This window comes from Lissotriton helveticus, chromosome 7 (assembly GCF_964261635.1).
Source record: "Lissotriton helveticus chromosome 7, aLisHel1.1, whole genome shotgun sequence".
Taxonomy (NCBI): Eukaryota; Metazoa; Chordata; class Amphibia; order Caudata; family Salamandridae; genus Lissotriton; species Lissotriton helveticus.
In genome coordinates, this window is record NC_136068.1 from 283922669 (window position 1) to 283946809 (window position 24141).

Below are 24141 nucleotides of genomic sequence, written 5' to 3' on the forward strand. Positions count from 1 at the left end.
AAACAGAGATTAAAGTATATAGACCAGAAAAAAAGGCAAATGGCAAAAATAGGGTGAGGAGGCAAACAGAGGACAAAGAATATAAAGGCACAAGGCAATTGGCAAGAGGTGAGAAGAGGATGAAGAGGCAAACAGCGGATGAATAGGACAGAGAGAAGGCAGAAAGGCAGTCGGGTGGCTGAGGGTTGTAGCTGTTGCGAGCCCGACAGAGAGAGCTGGGCCTGGGACTTGGTCAATGGGGTCGAGATGCAGCCTCCATTAAGTAGGTCCAGGTAGGGGGGCTGAGTGGCTATGGGCAGAGCTATAGGGAGGCGCATAAATAAGGAGGGAGCAGCAACAAGGTAGAGCTAGAGTGGAAAAAAGGGGAAAAATGGCAGTGGAAATGAGGCAAAACAAAGGCAATTAGCAAGAGGTGAAATGAGGATAAAGAGGCAAACAAGAAGTTAAAGTGTATAAAACAAAAAGAAAGGCAAAAGGTCAAATGGCAAAAAGAGGATAAAGAGGCAAACACAGGAGAAGAGTATAGAACAGAAAGAAAAGCAAACGGCAAGAGGTGAGAAGAGGATCAAGAAGTAAACAGGGGATAAAGTGAATAAGAGAGAGAGATGGCAGAAAGGCTACAGGGGGGCTGAGGGTTGTAGCTGTTTGGGAGCCCGACAGTAAAGGAGAGAGCTGGGCCTGGGGACCATTAAAGAGGGTTTTAAAATACAATTCTTAAGAAACCAAACATGAGATCCCAACCTGCTCCCAAGAAAAAGTTATCCCTTTTTAAATGTAATATGGCAACCCAATATATTTCTATGGGACAGAAAGGCCTCACAGTAGTTTTTCACTACCAGGACATGCTAAACATAAAAGTACAGGCAGTGGCAACTGGTAACATTTAAAAGTGGTGGGTGTAAATGTTGGATATGACTAAGTAGCTAGAGAAACGAGGAAGCTTAATGGATAAACGTGGTGTCCACGTTGGGTCCTCCTCCTGGGTAAAAATTGAAAAAAGATTGACAAATGGTGCATTGGAAAGCAATTTAATGTAGTGACAAATGCAAGGTATTTAAAGCAGTGGGAACATATAGTCTTGAAACATTAGGCACATTAAATATTATATATTTATCAGGAGGAGCACGGGGAACAGGACTCGTTACCATGTCGTGACTCTGATGTCCTGCTACTCTGTACACTGGACGTGGATGGCCCCTTTAACTTTCCTTGGACAAACCGGTAGGATGAGTCCAGCGGGGTAACATCGACCCCTGCCTTCCTATCAAAGGAGGACGCCAGTGAGGGAGGGTGTGTGCACCGAGGAGAAACACCCGGAGAAGCAGAGAGAGGAAGACCAGTGTCGCAGAAGCTGTGGAGAGTCCGGTGCAGCGAGGAAGAGTTCAGAGCCCCGCAAGAGGACCCAGAAGAGAAGACAACGCCAAGAGGCCAACAACACCACGCGTCGCACCGCCACACTCCAGGAGGAGCGTGGTTGGAGCAGGTATGTCGTCGCCTACAGGGGTTCATTAATACACTGGGAGGGAAGGAGTAGCTTTGAGGGTGGACACCGCTTTCTGTTCTGGGCTTGAGTTTTCAAGTGGTGGCAGTTTTCCGGTGGTCCCTCGCACTTCCTTCCCCTGAGCTTGAGATCCAGGAGTACGTTCCACTGACCAGTGGTTTCTTTTTCTTTGTTGTTTTTTTGGCCTCCATAACCCCAAGACTGGCTGGAGGGCGGCGGAGATCCCTGCATACATACCTGGCCTGGCCCTAACTGGCGAGGAACAGAAATGATACCTGGCAACCAAACCCGATTTTCTTTACACTTAGAAATAAAGAGCCTCTAAGAGAACCCCAAGGCGTCTGTCCTTTCCTATAGGTTGAATCTTCACTTGCCATAGCCTTCCCCGCTGGGGGTCCCTGACAAAGTTTGGTGGAGAATGTGGGCATCTTCCATCTGACAAGATGGAGCAAGTTATAGCCCAGATAAGGGAAGGACAATGCAAGTTAGAATGGGCTGTGGAAAAGAGCGCCAGCCAAGCAGAGATGGATCGGGCTGTTTTTACGCCGCCATTCAGACACAGGCAGAAAACATGTCTAAGCTGGCAGAAGGACAGTCTCAACTACTGGTCGCTTTGGGTCATGGGAGAGCACCTTCAATACACAGAACTGTAATTCCTCTTCAAAAGTATGTCCCAGGAGACGATCCCATTTCATTCTTTTTTAACTTCGAACGAGCTGCAAGGGCTAGTGCTTGTCCCCCAGACCGCCGGCTGTTTAATCTGGCCCGCTGCTCACTGGAGAAGCCCAGGCAGCCTACCAGATCGCCAACAGGGACTGCACTGCTGCCTACGGGCATGTAAAGCAGTACGTTTTGGATCACTTGGGAGTAGACGATAAGGTACACCGCTTTAAATTTAGACAAGAAAGGGGCATGACACTCCATAGACACTCTTCTATAAGTTAAAAGACACCGCAGACCGCTGGCTCAAACCCCTGGAATCCACCTGTGAAGAAATTATGGACAAAATTTATCTGGAACAGTTTCTAGAAGCGTTGCCTTACGAGACACAAAGGTGACTGCGTCAGCATGCTGGTCTGACATTTGAGCATGCGGTCGAGATGGCCACTTCGTATGCAAGAGCACAGGCTCGCAACGTCTCAAGAGAGCCTGAGAGTGGTCAAAGACCACCCCAACCCGAGGAGTCCGAGAGAAAGCCCATTAAGCCTCCTTTTGAGCCCCTAAAACCACGACCCGGAAGACCAGAGGCCTTTCCCTCCTTGGGACCCCAGTGTTTCGAGTGCGGGGAGTGGGGGCACATTGACAAGTTCTGCAGAAAGGGAAAAGAGAAAACGGAGGAAGAACCCATGGATGTTAGTTACTTGCCCCGGTATGATCAGGAAACGGGTCCTGTCTATTATGTGAGTTTGTATATGAACAACCAACTAGTAATGGCCCTCTTAGACTCTGGGTGCAGGCATTCAGTCATAAGGAAGGAACGTGTTCCCCTGTCTCAGGTCATTCCAGGGAAAAGTGTTTGCACTAGATGAATACACGGGAACATAAAAGACTATCCGGTCGCCAGGATACAACTCCAAACTATGCAGGGCATAGAAACCATAACAGAAGTAGGGGTTCTGCCTTGTCTTCCTGAGCCGCTCATAATAGGGATAGACAACCCCATTTTTGCTAGCCTCCCTTTAGAGAACCTAGAGAAGAGTGAAAAAACCAAAACCCCCATATCAGCCTCCTAACATCTGAGCCTTAGGCCATGGATACACAACTTTGAACCAGCCATTTAAATGACGGCACCCTTAGCAAATGCGAGGCAAAGTGCTTAAGAGACTCTCAATTCCGCAGACAGAACATATCCCTGCTTCATCGAGAAGAATGGCCTTTTGTATAGGGTAGCCAAGGAAGGTGAAGAGCCAAAACTCCGAGTTCCTGTGGGATTTAGGGACCAGATCCTTTTTTTGCACATTCTCACCTACGTGCAGGATATTGTGGGATAGAAAAAACAACACAGTCCATATTACAAAACTTCTTTTGGCCCGGAGTCCACGCCCAAATAAACAAATATTGCCAAGAATGCACAATATGTCAGCTGAGGAACCTGTATACCCCGCCAAAAGTCCCATTAAATCCCCTCCCTAGCATTGGCAAGCCTTTTGACCGCGTAGGCATGGACCTTATAGATCCCCTTCCTATGTCCAGTCGTAGTTTTCTCTATGTTCTTGTAATAGTAGATTACTCCACTAAATGTTCCGAAGCCCTTCCCTTGCAGTCTGCAACAACCACCACAATAGCACAGAGACTTATAGAAGTCTTCTCACGAAGGGGGTTTCCCTTTGAAATAATCACAGACCAAGGAACCTCCTTTGTCTCTCGATTGATGAAGCAGGTTTGCAGATAGCTGAGCATAAAACACATAAAAGCATCTGTGTATCATCCCCAGACTGACGGCCTTGTAGAGCGCTGAAACTGTAATCTTAAACTCACTCTGAAAAAGTTGTTAACTGGGGATGGTAAGAACTGGGACCAGCTCCTCCCTTTGGCTCTATTCATGCTTAGAAGCCAAGGACAGAGCAGCCTTGGGGTTTCACCCTTTGAGCTTTTCTTCGGTCGGAAACCCCGCATGCTGCTTGAGATCACCAAGGAGAGCTGGGAAAAGGGCAGCGTTAAGGAAGCCCAGTCCTTATTAGACTACGCTAACCAAGTGAAAAGTCACCTACATAAACTAAGAACGTTGGCCCATCTAGTCATTGGAGTGCATGCAGGAAGATAGGGAGTGCAGTAACACTTGCGAGAAGACACAGGAGATAAAGTCACAACGAGGTGAAATCAGACAAGAAATTGAGTTAGAATTCGATGTAATTAAGGAGGTTCAGATAGGAGGGGGCGTCACAGATGTGTGTCATCAGGAAAAGGTTGCAGGTGGGTGTAAAAAGACAGTACAAGCACACTGGGAGGCATCTCTGAGGGGGTGCAGACAGATGCTAGAGGCAACCCTGAAGGGTAGACAAGCAGAAGGTGAAATTACCAATCTGCTAGGAAATGGGTGTGGTTTCAGAGCAACTGCAGCTGGACTTGACGAGACAGGGAGCAAGCAGTCATGGATGCCTGCATGGAAGGTCAGTGTCACTCAGTGTGAGTTGTTTTGGGTGAACGGGTTGGACACGTTGCTCTAACTCTGGATTGGGAGTCAAAAGAAACTACCACTGAGAGTTACACCATTTGACAAGAACAAATCTCTCTACTCTGCCATTCCTCCTTACCTGCACAGCTCATCCGGTTTGTACACATCTACCACCGAAAACAACCCGCCCACTGCTTGTGGAGTGGTCAAATCAGCAATTTGATTGGTTGAGTATATGTACTCCTGACACCAGGCTAGGTTGAGAGGTGAGCAGTGATGTGTCAGTTCGAGGCTTCCAACACACCGTGCATCAGTAAGTTGGTTAAGTAATTCAAAATGAAAGGCAGACAAATAAATCTTTGGACGCCTTGTAATATTTTAATTATTCAGGCTAAAAGCACTGCAAGGTTGAAATATGAAGCAGGCGCACTATTGCCTTCTAATATGGTAAGTAAACAAACAGCACAATGTCGGGTAAGTGGGGGAAAAAGCAAAGGGAGGTTGCGAACATAAAGGTTTGAGTACTGGCGTGAGCTCAACATCCTGTGAATCTGGGCAAATGACTTAGGAAGCATGATGTCTTTATGGAAATGACCCCCGCTGCATGGCAAAACCAACTGTTGCTCTTGGCAACGGACATGAAGTTGTGAATCCCGGCGTGGGCTCAACATCTTGTGGATCTGGGCAAATCACTCGGGCAGCATTGTGGCTTTACAGAAGGAGGCCCCACCTGCACGGTGAAGCCACCTGCAGCTGTGACTGCTAGCATATGTGAACGTACCTTTTAGAACAAGCCTGAAATAAGTAAAAGTCAATCCTCCATCTTTCTGGTTCATAATAATTAAAATAGTTCTCCCAAAAGCAACTGTAAAGGAATGAAAGCATAAAGAAACTGTACTTGGCCGGTGGTCCTTGGTCAAAAACGGAAGTGACATATCGCTGCATGAAGCAGTTAGGAAGCAGCAAAGAAGAGTGACACTGTGATTCAGGCCAATGGTAAGCTGCAGAAGGAGCAAAGTCATTTATGGAATACAACTGGTCTTGCAGACAGTGCATTCGCGCTGCTATGCTCGACCTAAATAGACACAACTAACTTTGATTGTAAAACCCATTTCATCTCCTTACACTTGTGCCCTTTTATCCCCCCTACCTGCCACTCATTAGTGCCACTTATTCAGATTACCCACTATAGACACCTCACATTAGACCACAATATCACACTCTTTGTTTGACTGTGTAATCCCACAATCCCAATGTTACAAATCAGCCTTTCTATGCTCTTTTGCCCGCATTCTACCCCTAGATTATATAGCTACTATATCTCTTGCCTTAACACTTACGCATAGAAGGACAGTACCATTTGTGAATATTTAATAATGTGGAAGTTGCTCTATGGTAGTGTGGAATTAAGGACAGGCAGTAACCGGTATATAATTAGTGGCATCCATGTGCAATACTTAAGAATCAGTGAAATCAATAGTTGGTTCTGGTTCCAATGTATTGATTTTGACATATTCAACTGTGCTCTGATGCAAAGAATTTAAATAGCAATTGTTTACAAACTGATTCATTGCTGTCTAGGTTTTCAAAGTGCATGAAAGGTAAGTATGTTGAATCCTGTATGAAAAAACATGAATGTGAATGTGTAAATGTTCTATATGATGGCGTGTTTGCATGCATGTGTCTCTATATTTGTATGTGTATGTGTGTGTCTATGTGTAATGTATGCATGTGCTTCTGTGTTTGTATGTGTAAACGTGTGTGCATGTGTATTTATATGGCTCTGTGTCTATATGTATGTTTGTATGCATCTGTGTGTGTGTATGTGTGTTTCTATCTGACTGTGAGCTTGTGTGTTTGAGTGTGTGATCAAGAGTGTAACATACTGTTTTCTCTGAATTACCAGAAGTTTAAGGAAAAATTGTCTGAAATTAAATGTAGAATTGTGCAATTCCCCTACTATTCAAGAATTGATGAAATGGGTGAGCCAATAATAAATAAACGTTGGAAGACTTCTGAGGATGTGTATGTTTGCTTTTTTAGAGAGATAATTATACAATCACTTACCATGGTGCTGACCACTCTGCCGATGTAGCTAGGGTCACCTCTGTGGGAACAGTCATTGGCTGGGTCTTTGTAGTAGTTCAGATTATGGTCCAAAATGTCAAGACAGATATCCAAAATGTTTTCTTCAAACTGAAAGTAAATTAAATGCTTTGAAAAACATATCAAGCATTACAATGCTCTTTCCTTCCACTCTATGCAGATGATACATCATTATGTATTTAATATCTAGGTACACATGGAATGGGCACAGTCTCCCACATCTCACATACATTTTTAGCTCTGGCATTAGCCAAGAGCTTTTGTATTTACTAAAACTATATATGATGTGCATACTTACTTACCAGGGCTTTCAACTAGCCATTTTCATCCATTGGACTACTGTGGTGGCATTCACATTTTGTGTCCACCCACCATAGCATGTGTGTCAACCCACTTCAGCTATTGGCTTACCTGACTGTCACTGATAACATTCTGCTCTTGCACAATTTTAATATCCGCCCAATAAGTATTACCCCTCAGTGCCAGGGTCTACTTGTGCAATGTGTGCTTTTACATTTAAAAAAAATCTATATTTTTGTTTTTTGACAATGCTTGTTTTAAAACTTTGCATGCCTTCATACAATGATTATTCACAAACATAATAAGCATAAACAAAGCTAAAAGGTCAACAGACAATTGCAAACTAAATGGCTCTGCCAAGGCTCATTTTTAATTTAACCGACCTCTGGCTAAATCTAGGTTATAGGAAAACTGCGGTGGCTTTGGTGGGTGTGTTGGTTTTACCATGTGAGTATTATTGTTGCGACGTTCTTTGGTTGTTTGTGCATTTGCGCTAACTACTGTTTCTCCAATTCCTTGTTTGTTTTTTAAGGTGTCTCATGCTGTATGTTGAGTAAAACCAGGTGTTCCATTAGTTTGTTTTAAAAAATTGATTAAGGAATTTGTGAACCTTGTACATGCTGTTTGTAGCCCTACTGTACTCTGCGCATTCCTTCTACCCATGACTTATTCACCTCAATGCTGGCAGATTCATCACAATCACAAGCTAATTTAAGTTGGATATTTGTTCATATATTTTGTTGATGCTCTTCCTATAATTGAAAACCAACACTGAGTCTATTATTGCGTCACTTTTATCACCCACATCACTCAACCCATCAGCACTTTCCTCTCATTTCCACCAGCGGCAGCTCCTCTGCTATGATAGAGGAGTGGTGCCCCCCCCCCCCCTGCCCCCCCACCATCAGCCTAAAAACATTGAAAAATAAAGCGATAATAAAACTTATTTATTTTCGTTTTATTTTTACTTTCCAGACCCAGTCTTTGGGGGCGGGGCCATCTGGGTATCAGTGAAGGAGGGGGAGTGTTGGGCCCTGTTGTCAGTGCACATATCAGCTTGGCCGGCCAAACCGACATGCGCACTGAGCTGTCTCCAACCCGAGCTGCGTTGTCGGGTTGGACAAATCAAGGGTACTTAGGCCAATCCTGACACTGCTGTCATGCTGCCAGCAGCCTGAGAGCAGTGTCTGAATTGGCTGCAGACACATCTGGGAGCCAGTGCCTGCAGGGAAAGGAGCAGAAGAGCGCAATGCAGCGGGTGGCAGGTAAGTCCTTTTTTATATACTTTTTTAATTTTCTTCCGTTGTCGTCCCAAGTAAAGACTGTATTGGGCTTCTGCAGAGGAATTGGAACAAGAGGATAAGGAAAGATTGTATTTTGTGTTCAATTATTTTACCGAAATCTTATATTATGCATCACAAAAACAGAAACAAAGGAGCAGCAATGTTCACACATCTGCATAACAACTAAATTAATCAAGAAGAACATGAGAAGGCTGCAAGGTGTGGTGGGATTAAATGAGGGGCATATTAGCAAGAACCTCGTTAAAATTACTGCAGTTTTAGCGGCAGGAAACTGCAGCTAAAGCAGCGATAATGGGCTTGCTAATATGCATTATAGAATTCCAATAGAAGCTCAGGTTAGATGTGCAGGACATCTAACCTGGGCTTCTATTGGAATTCTATAATGCTTAATTGCAAGCCCATTATCGTCGTTTTAGCGGCAGATTCCTGACGCTAAAACAGCGATAATTTTAACGAGGTTCTTGCTAATATGCCCGTGACTGTCCTGCGAACCTTCACCATATGCAGGAAGAAATAGCAATGTATATGATACATTAAACAGTAAATTGAGATAACAAAATATAAAAAATAAAGATAGAGAAGGTAGAACTTAAAAGATAGTAAGGAATAGATTTCCAGTACGGTAGGACAGAGTTTGTATCAATTTGGGGTATGATGTGTGTTGTCAGGTAAAGTATATTTGGTAAATGAGGAGTGTTGGGGGCACTTGCGTCCGAAGAGTTAGTCAAAGGCCTATAAGGATAGTTATAGTATTAGGGGGGCTTGATCTTTTGCCTGTAGAGATTACGGGGGAATATTTACAAGAAAATGGCATGGCGCTGCAAGCAATTCAGCCGCACTGGGCGATTTAAAAAACACTGGGATGAGCCATATTTACAAGAATACGGCACACCCTTGTGTTTTCCTTTGCGCTGGCACTAAAAATAGACAAAGGGTGCCTACATTGCAGGGATGATTCCCTGCAACGCAGGCACCCTTGCACCATGGTACAAGAGATCTGCATTGCAGGGAATGATTGCTATGTGAAGGAAGGGACTCCTTCCTGCACATAAACCATCTTTATTCCCTTCAATGTGTCAGACACACAGGCGCCGTCTGACGCAACAGTGCTAGTGTGAGTCAGACAGCTCCAGTGAGTCCCCACACACGGCACTGGAAAACTCTCTGGTGAGGGCACAAGAGGGATTTCCTTTCTTCCAAAACAGCCTTGGGAGCTGTGGAACAGCTTCCCCAGCTTGCGGCTGTTCTGCATTTTTAGTTAAATGACGATCATCACCCACAGCACGCTGGCGTCATTTCACTGAAAACGAAAGTGAAATGAGCCGATCGGCTCCTTTCACTATCACTGCCTATGTGCTTGTGGGGCTATCTCATCCCCTCGAGCACACAGGCAGACAGGAAAGGTATTATTGGAAAGGAAATAATCTCTCCTTTCCAATGGTACCCCTCCCTAGTGGCTCCCTGCTTGGGGATCTACTAACTTGACACCAGGGAGGCTGGAGTGGCCCCTTGGGAAAGGGCTTTTGCCCCACCCCCCAGTGTTTGGGAAGAAGTCTGTCTTTTTGCCCCATGGGTGGCAGATGGGAATAATAGACCCTGATCTGCTCCCCCCCCCCCGGGACCAGAAAGCCCACTACAAAGCCAGGGACTATTTGTTTTGTAGTTCTGGGGTGAGGGCTGCTCAGCATGGGCATGGGAAATTGACACAGTCTTTATGCCCCCCTGGGAGGCAGATGGGGCAAAAGCCTCTAATCTGCCCCTGATGGGGCAGAAAGCCCACTAGGCACCAGGGAGTATGGAATGTTTATACGTAGGGGTGGGGGCTGCCTAAAATGGGCATGCCAGTGCCCCATCCCCCTAACACAAATTGGACAGTCTTTCTGCCCCGTTTTGGGGGCAGATGGAATAGCTCCCGATCTGACCCGGACGGCAGAAAGCCCACTGAAAGCCAGGGACTATTTTTGCCAATGCCCCCACCATCCCAAAAATAAGCTACAGTTTTTCTGCCCCCTCCCAGTAGGCCGATGGGGGTAATAGACCCTGATCTGCCCCCCCCCAAGGAGGCAGAAAACCCACTAGTCACCGGGGATAATGTTTTTTTATACATATGGTGGGGGCTGCCCAAAATGGGCATGTCAGCGCCACCCCCAAACACAAATTGTATAGTCTTTTTGCCCCCTTGGGGGCTAGATGGTAGTTATTTCCCCCGATCGGCCTCACAAAGGGGGCAGAAAGCCCACTAAACTCCAGTGTTTTTTTAATTATAAAAGAGAAGTGGGGTTGCCCACAATGGACAAGACCAAGCCCCCACCCAAATGAAATTGTATAGACAGTATTTCTGCCCCCCCCCAGTGATGGCAGAAACCCCACTAGGGACTAGGGATTAGGGATTAGCAGTGTGCTCGGACTGTCGCTTGGCTGGCGGTGTGGCCTGCATGGATCTCCCAGAGTACTATTACTCAACGTCCCTAACCCCTTACTGAGGGCCGTATTACAGAAAATGCCCTCGGGCACAACAGGCATGTGCACTCACTTTTTTCGCACTTACAGAAAGGGCCACATGCTTGAGCAGCCCTTTCTGTAACACAAGTAGCGCCGGCGTACATATAGTGCCAGCGCTATCACCAGAGGCTGTTCCCTCATTTGCATGGGGGCGTGCACCTGCCTGCAAGAGGATCTCTGATCCCCCTTAAAAAAGCAGGAGGGGTGCCACCTAGACAATGAATCTTGGAGCTGCTCCGTATTTCAGTTGAATGCCCTGCCCCCAGGGCTGCATGAGTTTGCGGCTGCCCTAGGAGCAGCGCATTGCATGTAATACGTCACTCTCTCCTTGTTAGGGCCTAGCGCACCTTTTGAAAGATGCGCCCGGCGCTAACAGGGAAAATGTGCTGCATTGCATAATACGGACCCTGGTGACAGAGAGTGATAGCAGAGAGATGTGGGTCCAATTATTGACAAGGCGTGGATAGAGGCTAGGATGGCCCCTTCTACCCTGATCATCTCCTCGCGAATAAGACTCATTCAGTTCAAATGCTTGCACACAGTATACTATCATCCCAGCAGATTGTGGCGTATTTGTAGGGCTAATAAACAACGTATAACAAAGGGTCCAAGGGGCTTATATTTAATGACCAGACAGTCTCCGAACCCCCATTTATCAGAACATACAAAAAAAGAATGGGAGAGAACTTGTCAAACCGTAGTGACACTAAGAATATAGAAGAACCAGGAAGAAAGTTTTTGTGTGTAGAAAGATGTGTGAATTCAGCTCCACCATGTTGAGATGAATCCCATCAGCCCACCACACTGGCGGAGCCTCGTCATCTGGGAATCAAACCAATGAATCCAGTGCAGCCCAACCCTTGACAGGGGGAACTGGCTTGCACTATGTTCAAAGAAGACAACTGGACCGCCCTGGTGTGATCTCAAAAGAGTGGTGCTGAAAAATAGTTTTTATTTGCAGTGCAGTACTAAGTGAGAATAAGAATGACTACCGGTGAACACAACCATACTTTATTAAGTGTAAACCAGGCGTCAAGATTAAAAAGGTGATTAGCTGATAGTTCGAAAAAATAACTATCTCATAGCAATAGGATCTGGGTCGACATGTTTCAGCCAAAAAGGTGTTATTAACCCGGCTTTCGTCAGGACCTAGTATGACAAACACTACTGCAACAATAATAGTGAAAATGTGCCAAAATCATAAGAAAAAATAACAAGAGTTACCAATCATTGTTACGGTACCCACTACCCAAAGCTGGTGGACAATACTCTGTCCAGGTATCCAGTGGATGTAGGGTGCCCATTCATTCCCAGCTTTGTGTGGGAGTGGATCTCACCTCACCCGGCAACTGCTCGGTAGTGGAGGCCCGCTCTGTACGTCGGTACCTCTGTCATTGACCAAGCCGAAGGGGAGGTATTTGTAGGGCTACATCCCTTAGTTGTCCATGCTCTGCCAATGAAAGATGCATCTTTTTACGAATGATATGGAGTTGTCCAATAATCACAGACTATTGCAAGTGAATCCACAGAGATATAATGACTGTGTTTAGTCACAAGTGGTGCTAGATCCAAAAATTGTAATCCTAGCGGTGATGACACAACTAGTTTCAAGATATTGGAGGGTACTGGTTTTCTGTTGCTATGCTTGATGCAATTAGATACTGGGGAAGAGCGAAGTGAGTGGCAAAAATGAAGATTATGCTTAAGAGAGAAAGTAGTGAGGTAGAAGTGTAATGTTAAGTTTAAGAGAAGAGGTCTGAATACACTAGATTACACAGTACTCGAGAGCTGTGGGTGTACAGAGACAATTGTGATTGAGAATTTTATACACAAAAGGCTATTGATAGTTGTAGTTGCAAATACACACTGGAGAGGGTGAGATACCTTCTGACTCTAAGGATGTTGAGATCCTGCTCTGACCAATGGGATTGTTTAATCTTTAGCACTTCTGTGTGTTCTGCCAGCTATGTTCAGAAGAAGTTCAGTACAGCCTATATTTTAGCCTATGGAGACGCACAAAGATGTTTGGCAGTGGTGAACGTAAATGGGATGGTGTTGTAGAATAAAGGAGTGCCAAATTGTGGTCCTTTATAAAAGGCATCCATGCAATGAAATAGTACTCGCTCACTGAGTAAATCATCCACTCTTAGCACTACAATTTCCACGTGGCCTAGCACACCTCAGTGTAAATAAAAAACATCTGAGTAAACAGACATATCACCCTATGTGCTTCGGATTTGCATATCAGTATTCTTCAACTGCACCATATTGTAGTGGGCGATAGAGGTCACATTTGAAAATAATGCATGTAAGAGCTTGACCATGAATGGTGCCTATCTTTTACAGTGAAGCACCCCTTTGGGTCTTTAAAGCACTCGGGTGAACCCACCACAAAGTCATTGCATGCAAATGAATCACAGATTGAGGCCACTATCATTTCAGAGTGTCCATTGCGCCATTCTAATGCTCTTGCTTGCCTAGGTAGCATAGCCAAGACATAGAGATCATTCCCTTGCAGACAGAATGTGACCACTATCGTTCTCTGTTGAGGTAGCAGCAGTCACCACCAATTTGTTAACATTCCAGCACTCAGCAACCACCTCAACATGTTCATCGTTTGTTAAGAAAGCTTTTTCACTTCAGGAGCCCCAGGGAACCATGGGAGCACTCTACGAAACACCTGAATAAATAAATAGTTGAATGAGAAAATACATTCATTACCTGACCATAATTCCATCCTTGCTGGTCAATGTACTTAATGTTCCCCAAATACAGGATTCCATGGTCGTTGAGTACATATTCATTGCGCTCATACTCATCAGACATGTAGACCTCATCATCTGAAATCAAATGGCACAGAGGTGGTTACACCAGCTTCTCAAATAAATGGGGACAGAGCAGGTAACCCCACTCCGTGGTGGAGAGGCAACCCCCTAATTTATAAATGACTGACAAGCAGGCTGCGGTAAGCAACAGTACAAATTGACTACATGTCCGTCTATCTAAATTAGGCGGGCCATTTCTCCGATGGCCTTTACTCCCCAAGGCTGTAGAAGACGTTTAGCCATGGCAGAGACAGGGTAGGTTTCGCCGTGGCCAAACCGAAGGACCACTTGTTTTCAAATTGGGTGGGCGGACCTTCATTTTGGTGGTCTGTATACTCCGTCACCATTGCGATGGAGTATACATACCTCCAATATACAAATCGGGCCCTATGTGTCTCTTTACTCCTAATCACATCTGTGTTCTCTTTCTAGTATTTCTCTCACTCCCATTACTAGTTCTCATTCATCTGTTTGTATATTATGCTGCAAATCCTTTTTTCACACCTGTATTTTACTTTCTAAATTTGGTTTCTAACTTCCTTGTTTTTGCTTTGCTTAATCTTGTGAATTGTTATCCATTGCTTATAGACATCTTTGGCTGTCTGCTGAATCCCATGAAATTAAGGAAAATAATAAAACACATTAAACACAGAGAGTGAGTTTGTGTTAAACCCATGCAGACAATTCTGACTGTAAGTGTCATTTACATCTTGGATCAAGCAGCAGAAAAATGATTGAGTATTTGAAGTGTCACTTATAAAGATTGATGGCATTTGCCTGTTTACTTGTCTAACTCTGAATAGAGAGTGGAGACCGTCCAGAGGAAAAGAAGAATAAGGCCTCCTCATAATTGCCTGCAGCCCTAACAGATGAAACAAGCATTTGCAATGCAATAGGACTCACATTTAGGTGAGACCTATTGCCTTGCGGACAGGCAGCAGGGCGGGGGCACGAACAACGGGAGTGCTGTGGGGGGGGGGGGGGGCGAGGAGGCACGGCAGAACATAGTACTCGAAGTAAAGGGGCCAGTAGCCACGTAAGGATACAAATGACGACATGGCCGTCATAGGGAGGGACTAACAGGCCTATAAACCAATGGAGGCAGCATTTAGTAAAGGACAAAGACACAAGCCAATGAAAAAGATGGGCAGGGGCGTGTCTTCTCTCCCATACTCAACTAGCTCATATCAACCCCAGAGCAGTGCTTGCGCGCTGGCTCAGGGTTTGCCCTAAAAAGGGCAATGATATACAGCAGCTGGCTGCTCCTTACAGCTACTGAAGTGACCACCCTGTCTCATTCATCTTAAAATTATAATGGAAACATCTAAACATACCAATTGCTGATACTCAAGTTGCTCCATGCAGTTGACTGCAGGCACATCTGGTTGCAAACTGTGCAGTACCAACCCCCACCCCAGTACACCCAGGGTTCAGTAGAGTCTCAGGCAAGCCATTGAGTGGCACGTCCTTCCACAAGAGGTGGTGCACAGTGCTGCTGCCATTCTCCCTAGTAGCACACCTTGGGCTGTAAGGATAAAATGATGCAGACCGGCTCCTGATGCTCCTAGAGGAAGAGTGACTGTATCTTCAGTTCAGGAAGGAGAATATCTAAGGACCAGGTCTTCCACTGCCACAGATGCCAAGCAAATGGAGCATTTGCAGTCCAGAACTATCATCTGCCACTGTTCTTTTGGGACTTCACCAGCTATGGGGTTCTTCCTGAGTTTGTCCCGGAAGGTGTAGTGCATTAACAAAGTCTTAAGGCCCCCCGCAATATATGGTGGGGGCTGCCCATAACCTCACGCTGACACTGGTTCTGCACAAGTGTCTACCTATCCTCTTCCTGCCACACATCACATACCTTCAATAGGAAGTTTATGATACAACTGCCTAAAAGAGTATACTAATAACCCTAACTGATCCACATGCAAGTGGTCTGAATGATAGAAGAGCACATCAAAAACCTGTTTCATTATTCTTAATTCACAAAATGGGAGTTGATGTGTTGACAAGTGTGTTCTCCCAATATCACAGAAGGGCACATAAGCAAAGCTCTTAGGAAAAAGGTATTTAGCAGGATACTGTGTAAGGCATGTGGAGAAGCAACTTAAATTCATTTGTTAAGAGGTGAAATGGTCATCACCCCCATCTGCTCCCCATGATTACAAATTGTATTTCCCCCTTCCAATATGCAATTTTCCCAATATATATATATATTGTGCTTTTTATAAAATACATGGGGTGAAGTGCCATTCCTGCACAACTACTAAACAAACATTGTCTGTTTTTGACAAGATATGGCCTAGTAGCTACACAGTGCTGGGTTACCCTCCAGCTGCACCTTCAACAAACTGTGTAAACTTGGCAACCTTGTTTTTTGTTGGCATTTGGACTCTGTGACCTTTACCACTGCTAGCCAGTGCTAATGAGCTTGTGTTTACCCCCTAAAACAAGGTAAAATTGGCTTACACCTGATTAACATATTTAATCTACCTATGAGTCCCCAGTAAAGTGATATACCATATACCCATGGCCTGTAAATTAAATGCTACTAGTGGACCTGCAGCCACCCACGTATGTAGCCCTGTAAAACATGCCTCAGCCTGCTATTGCAGCCTGCTAGCAGTTTTATACTGCCAATTCAACTTGGCAAAATAGCCTCTTTGTCAAGCGTAACACTATTTTTAATACATACAAGGCAACCAAAGGGTAGGCCCTAAACAGTCCCTAGGGAAGGGTGCAGTGTAGATAAAAAAGTTAGATATGTACTCTTAAGTTTTACATGTCATGGTGGGGGAATACTGCTAATGTTGTTTTTTCCACTCCTGTGAGACCTACCTCTCCCATAGTATAACATTGGGTTACCTTATCACATTTAGCAAGTGCTAACTTGTGATTAGGAACAGGTAGGAAACTCAAGTCAAAGAAACTTTATTTGTCCAATGTAGGCCATAAAAGCAGATAAAACACACAGTACCAAAACTGTTTCAGATCGACTGAAGGTATATGGCTCAGAAGATGCAGAGACTCAAAATTTAATCTGCCCTGTAAAGTGCAAAATAGTGCAGTAGATATATATATATAAAAAACACTGGTAAAATACGATAAAACTACTAAAACCACTCAGTGCTAAAAAGCCAATAGATAATCCAAAAACGAACCCACTTAAGCTGTGAGCAGTATTTTCCTTTGTCCTAATGCACCTGATAAGAAACTGGCAATTCCATAGCAAATCAGAGGGGAAGATAGCATTTGCAACTATATCAGAGCTGGTTTCACTTCTGAAAAGTTACATTGCTTTAACAATGGAAGAATATATTTTTTCCGTAAGTTACCATAAAAATCACAGAAAAAACATAAAGTGTAAAAGGTCTTGATTTGAAAAAATTATCACAAGGAAAAAGCATTAAGGCTTCCATCTTGGATCCCCTAGGAACAGATAGACCTCTGTGAATAATATTAAACCTAAACCTGGTTAAAAGAGAGAGATGATACTGGCTCTTAATACACGTCCAGTAAGGATGTCCAAGGGTTCCTGGGCTCACTATTACATATTGCTTTATTGCAGGCTCGGTGAGTTCACTGCTTTCCTTTTCTACCATCCTTCTTTCTGAAAACAGTGATTTATTGTATCTAATCTCACTGGGGCACATCGGCCTATGATTCGTGAACAAGTCGGGGCGACCTAGGATTTTCAACTGCTTTAAGATGTAACCAAGCCATGGAATATCAAGGGCCCCATCAAGTTTTATACAGTCCTCTAGAATAAGATGGTTCAGCGTAAGAGTAGGGTTGGACCATATTGTCAACCAACGTATTACTGGGGCCATAGAAATAGCATCAGAAATATAACCCTGCCCAAGTTCCTTATGTACCATAAGGATTGGAATACAAAGGGATATTGCTAGGAGTCTGCGGAGATGTTTATTCCTCAATGACCTGCAATTCACTAACATCTCCGTAGCCCCAGGCATCACTACCATAAATGGTCATGGGTATACATTTCTCGTTGTAAACCTTCAATAGGGCTGGTAGTGGTTTGGCTCCCAATCTCCTGGCAAAGTCCAAGGTGGCTACAACTGCTCTGGCCAGTGTGTTTTTTAGTGCCCTCTGAGCCACCTAAGACCCCCTTTCATCAAACAAGACACCTAAGTATGGGAATGTAGAAACTTAAAGTAAATTCACCCCCCCCCCTACGCAGTAGTCTACTTTTGGAAAACTTTGTTCATACGGTCGTCATTAAACGTGACTTAAAAAAATTATTTGAACAGTCAAGTGAAACCATAAAATCTATAAAAGTGTTAACAAGACTTTGCAACCCCACAGTCGTTCTGGCAACTAACAATGTGCATCATTGCCATACAGCAGAGCTGGGACAAGTTTAGAGTCTGCTTTGGGGATGTCTTTAAATGCAGCTGACAAAACGTCCCCAGGTTTATTAATGTATAGGGTAAGCAAAACAAGGGCTAAAATGCATCCTTGTCTTACCCCCCACTTGACCTTCCAGAAAGCTGAAAGAGAGCCGTTTTTATTACATCTAAGAGAGCCTTCCATATTTGAGTGTGACCAATGCAAAAACGCCACCAAATTGTCATCCATGCCCATCTCTAGAAGCATAATATGGCGTCTCTTTGGTGTCTGAAACATTGTAATTGAAAATCCTCTTTAATTGTAAAGTCAGATTGTATGTCACAATTTTGAAAATACCATTTTTAGTCACATGACTAGGTGTGAGCGGCAGTTGGCTTTTGTACATTCTTCCCACATAGCCTCACAATAGAGAGTTTAGGTGTGCCTGGATGTGCCATCTCAGGCAAGATGGAAGTGCTGAGCTGCCCCCCCACTTGCAAGTCAATTGACGGTGCCCTGCTCACTTACAAAAGATTTCACACTAGTCTGTTGCGCATGTAGCCAGGCTGGATTCAGGGTGAGGAGGCAGGAAATTCCAATGCACTTCGGAAAGGGGGACTTCTAGAACCTTCTACTTCGAAGAAGGCATCAGGTATAGAAAAGGGACCCTCTGGCCCACTATTCATATCACTTCTGGATCTGTGGAAATCTTGGAAGAAGGTCTGCACAACTGTCCTGCTGCCTGCCTAATAAGGGCTGACCTGAAACTTGAACCCAGGACCACCATGGTGACACTAAGGGCTGGTTGGCTGGCCTCCTGATCAGAGCCTCAGGCCCAGAAAAGGCTACAACCATCTTGAACCCTGCACGTGTACTCTGCCTACTGTGAGTAATAAATCCAAAGTGATGCCACCCCAGTTACTGACCCTTGGAAGTGGGGATATAGGTGCTCTGCCATGCCAGCTGAGCTCCCCATCGGGACCCACGCAGAGTGACCCAAATCAACACATACCTCTCCTAGCAGCCCTCTCAGCTCTTCATAGGAACCGATGCTGCACAACACATTTCAATGCATGACCCCACATTGCACCTTGAAACTGCTGCTGCAAGGTGCAATGTCCAGCATCAAGGACATAAGGTACAATTCTCAGCTGGCCTAGCCTGGGCCCTGCATCCAGCCTGTGCACTGAATTTGTGAATTTATCTCAGTATAGCGCAACCAGATAACCGCACTGGGTGCTTTGTGTTTTTAAACACTATTTTTACCTAGAATTTTAAAACTGCATCATGTGTGGAGTTTTTCTTGTGTTGCGTTTTCACTTAATTGTTTATTTGCTGCATAAATACTTTACACATTGCCTCTAAGTTAAGTCTGACTTCTTTTGTTCCAAGCTACCACAGGATTGAGCGCATGTTAATTTAGTTACTTTTGGTGGTTCATCCTGACAATGATTGCGGCTTTTGACTGAGAAGGGTTTCTCTCCCCTCAACCAACAACCCAGTTTCACACAATATGCTAATGATTGGAGTGATCCGATGTGCTTTTGAATAAATTGGGACATAAATGACTCTTTTATTGCAATGGGTGAGCAATCTAGAATCCTGATAGGCAGCTGGGAGGTGTGGTTCTCTCTCTATCAAGAAGTGTGGACAGAAATGAGGGCAAATGCTGCATTTTACAAATAAACTAACAAATCCTCATAGTAGTCTATATATTTTCAGAGTGTCCAGACGCAATATTTTTCACATCAGCAAATCCTGAATTATCTCATTTTCTTTTTCTTCCCCTCCTTTATTTGTTCTCATTTTCTGCCCCATGTTGTTCCCTCTCCACTAGTTCGCTCACCTTTCCTGTATTCCCCTTCAAATCTCTTCTTGGTCCTCATTTTGTTGTTATTGTTTTTGATATCTCATATCTTGCTCCTGCTACCACTTTGTTTCATTTTCTTTCCCCTTTTAGTTCTCTTCTATTGGCTTCCTTGTCATGTTTGACCCTTCTTTAGTTTCTCCCTTTCTTTCTTCTTTGTCTTTTATCTTTCACTTCATTTCCATTCTCCTTGGTGCAGTAGCAAAGGCGACACCAGAGCAAGCTTAGCTCTCAGAGACCATGGACAGTGGCAGCAGTGAAAGTTTAACTCACACATAAAACAACAAAGCTAGCAACATTGCAAGCTTCATGGATTTGTTCACAAAAAGAGGAAAAAGTTCCTATACCAGGGTGCAAAAATCACCCACGTATCTGGGTGCAAATAGTCACCTATACATTAAAATATTGGAAGAATGAGGAAAAGTGATCCTAGGTAAAAAGTACCCTGATGGGAGAGGGAAAGACATTACACATCCTCTGCTGCCCTCACACACCCCGGAGGATGTCATGCTTCATCATCGGGCAATTTTGCTCCTCGTAGGGCCGGCGCTGCAATTCCCTATGGGTCCCCGAAGGGTCACTTTATCGGAGATCTTTTAGAGGATTAGCCGGATGTTGCATGCGGGTGTGTGGGGAAGGGTAAGGGAGGGTAAATCAATTACGTGCAAACATGATAGTGTAGTAAAATCAAGGGTATGGAAGCAGCGACAAGATTGTCTAGGTAACCCTTGGCAATTAAAAGTACTGCTTAAAAATGACTGACCCCACAAGGCCCACTATGCCTGGGTGTCACTAGTCAAGGTCAACATGTTTCGCGCCTCTATCGCCCGTAGGTCATTGGCGCTTCGTCAGGACTGTCAAGCTTCATGGATTGACAGTACAGGTACAGCGCAGGACTACAGGGTCCCTCGTGCCCAGTACACACAGTGTAGGTACATCACAAACAGCGGCAGCCAACAAAGTACCTTACACTGCACAGGTTCAACAGCAGCAATGCACAGGTTAAGCAGCAACAGCAGCAATGTAAACTTCTTTGCATAGAATATCCACAGCACATGGGACAGCAGTGCAATCTTCCCTGATGCAAAACATGTATAGTGTGAGAAGTAGCACTGCAAGTCTCCCTTATCAAAACAGGTGCAACACTTTAAGTAACAAGCCAAGACATCCTCGCAAAACAGGCACAGCGGAATAAGCCTTTGTACGCCTGCTGTGCATAAAACACGAAAAGCAGGATAGCAGTTATACACGACTTCCTCACACTCCGCAAACGAACAAGTGGGCATGCCTTACAAAACAGATAAACAATGGCCAGCAGCTAAACAGAATCTCAGAGAAGGTATCGTTGTGCAAACCTGCCAAGTGACCACGTGCCATGTCCAACCCCTTCAGCGAGTCTCACTTTTATCCAACAGCACCTTGCAAGCTTGAAAATGTAAGCCAATGTTTATAATAGTAAAGCTGCCAGTCAGAAAATTCAATGTGATGTTAGCTGAATAGCTGTCATTTGCTTTCCTATTTAACAACTGTGTAAAGTGTATCAGGCAGGGGAAGCATCCTTAACAACGCGGTCAGTACACCGCAATGCTGTTATATCGCGGTTGTTACAACGACCGCATGTAACAACGCTATGCCATTACAACGCAAGTCTTTACATTGACTTGCGCTAGATGGCGTGCTAACATTAAAAATTGTGTAGTTTACTATCCCAACAGCTTCTCTACTGATAAGTGGACTGGAGTTGGAATAGTAAATTACACTTTTTAATGTTAGCACTCCACCTAGCGCAAGTCGATGTAAAGACTTGCATTCTAAATGCATAGCGTGGTAACATGCAGTCTTTGTAATGACTGCGATGTAACAGCACGCGTTGTAATAACACGCGTTGTTCCATCATACATCCTCAGGCAGCCATTCTTAAAGGTATTAATTAAATAGTGACAGCAGGCACATATGCTTTTCAAGTGGCAACAAATGTTGTGCAGTTTCACTGTAATCTTGAAAATGCATACAAAGTCTACATCTTAAAACGTTAAAGCATTTAACCTTGTAGATTTTCTAAGATATGCATGATTCAATAGGTGCATGTTAAAGTATGTTTACATTTTATTCTAGTATAGTTTGAAATATATATAATTATGGGAGATGGCATGATAAACCTGGTTTGCAGGTCATTTCATTGAAGTAAAACAAGTTAGAAATGTAGATAGAGGTCAACCAGTCACCTTCAAGACACTAAGGGCCACATTAGGATGTCAGGCGGACCACCACAACAAGCCGTCGGTGGCGATCTGCCCGACATCAGAGAAACGGTCCGACCGATAGATTAAGATGTCGGTGGTCCGAGCGCAGCGGGCGGGGGGAATGTTCACCACTTCCAACAGGCTCAAGGAGCCCGTCGGGGCAGCAGTCGGACAGTAACCCCTACAATGAAGGCGGTGCAAATCAGCCATAAAAGATACAAAACCCGTAATTAAAGTGCAAAGTGCTTTTGGTGTGCGACTCATCAGGACCGCATCATCCGCATATAGAAGTACGGGAAGCAGTTTGTCATTAATTATTGGTAGGTCATATGTCAATTTAGACAGGGAATTATTTAATTCATTTATGTAAAGAATAAAAAGTAGGGGGGCTAAGACACACCCTTGTCTAACCCCCCTACCGATTAAAATATCCCCGGATACCTCTCCTTATCATTATTTATCCTTACCCGTACCTTTAGGTCTCTGTGCAAATTGGCCAAGAAGTGAACAAGTGCTTCATCCAACCCATAATTTAAAAGAATCTCCCAGGTCGTGATCGGTTAACAAAATCAAAGGCTGAAGTTAAGTCCATAAAACCCAAATATAGTGGGACTTTTTTAGCGATGGTATATTTGCCCAATATTAGGTTTAGGTTCAAACACTGTTCTACAGTTCCCACGTTGCTCCTAAAACCCAACTGACAGCAATTTATAATATGATTCTCTTCTGCCCAATCCCTGTTCTTATTAAAAACAACCCTGCCCAAAATCTTCACAGTGTTATCTATCAAAGATATAGGGCGATAACAACTAGGGTTGAGTCTATCGCCCTTCTTAAAAATGGGCACAATAATACTAGTTGACCAGGTTTTTGGGATTGTGATATTGGACAGATTATTAAAAACATTACATAATAAAGGGGGACCAGAAGTCTGGTTCAGATTTAATAAGATCAATGGATAATCCATCTGAACCCGGCGCTTTATTCCCTGCGCTTTGATGTATCGCATCTTCAACTTCGCTTATAGATATAGCAACCTTGTTAACTGGGCGATAGCTACCAACAGTCATTATCGGGGCTGTGTATATTCTTGAGAAAATGCTCCTCCCATGACTTGCTAGCTATGTTACAATTTATGGGAGTGATGTTTAGTCCCATGGTCCTAATTGCTTTTACCTCACCCCAAAACCCAGTTACATCTTTAAGTGCAGCGGCGCGTGCAAGAGAATCCCACCGTGCCTTCACTATCTCCTTTGAGCGTAATTTAGTCACTTTCTTATATCGCTCTCTCAGGGCTCTAACCAGAGTCATGTCCCTGGGCTCCCCAGCTAATGCTTCACTGAGTTTTCTGTTCGCCTGGGAACAAGTGCCATCAAACCATCTAGGGTTCTTACTCGAGTTTGCGACAGGTTTAGAAATTTTGTGTTTAATACCACCACATAACCCGGTGAAGGCCTGGATAATCTCTATGCCTGAGCATCTACTAGACAAGCACGTATCCACAAAAAGGGGATAGGACTTTATAGTACATGCAAGTAGGGCCTTGTTATCTATGCCCTTCCAAATCACTTTGAGTTTGTCGGTTTATGCTACCAGGTTCTTTGCCCCTATTTCTTTCCGTTTTAAAATTTTATTAACAAATCTAATAGTTGTCAGAATTGGGTTGTGGTCACTGTAGCTAGTGCATAAAACTTCAGCCTTGACTAAATAATTCTCGAGGGAGGAAGATATAAAAACATAATCAATGGTAGATGAACAACCACATCCTCTGAAGGTAGGCAGTGGACCTTTATCAGACTTGCAGCCAACTTTATCCATTACGTTAGTTAACTCCCGAGTGGATAGGTGGTTATGCAATTCTTCCCCTATTTTACATGGAATTACCCGAGCCGATGTAACAACAGATTTATCTATTCTGCTATGCAAATGTGCATTAAAATCACCCCCAAGCAAATTCCATCCAATTTGCCATACCTATGTTCATCTGCCAGATTATCAACACATTCAAATAAATCAATAAAATTCCTA

General features: G+C 44.2%; 1 protein-coding gene across 1 annotated transcript in view; it reads right to left on the reverse strand.

Moving 5' to 3' along the window:
- The window catches only part of LOC144768426 (protein-glutamine gamma-glutamyltransferase E-like), a 148841-nt gene that overhangs the window by 88673 nt on the left and 36027 nt on the right, over positions 1 to 24141 (reverse strand). Inside the window, exons 4-5 of the mRNA XM_078652073.1 lie at positions 13550 to 13668; positions 6684 to 6812 (exon numbers count right to left, since the gene is read on the reverse strand). Coding sequence (XP_078508199.1) covers positions 6684 to 6812; positions 13550 to 13668 — 248 coding nt within the window. The remainder of the gene's footprint in view (positions 1 to 6683; positions 6813 to 13549; positions 13669 to 24141) is intronic.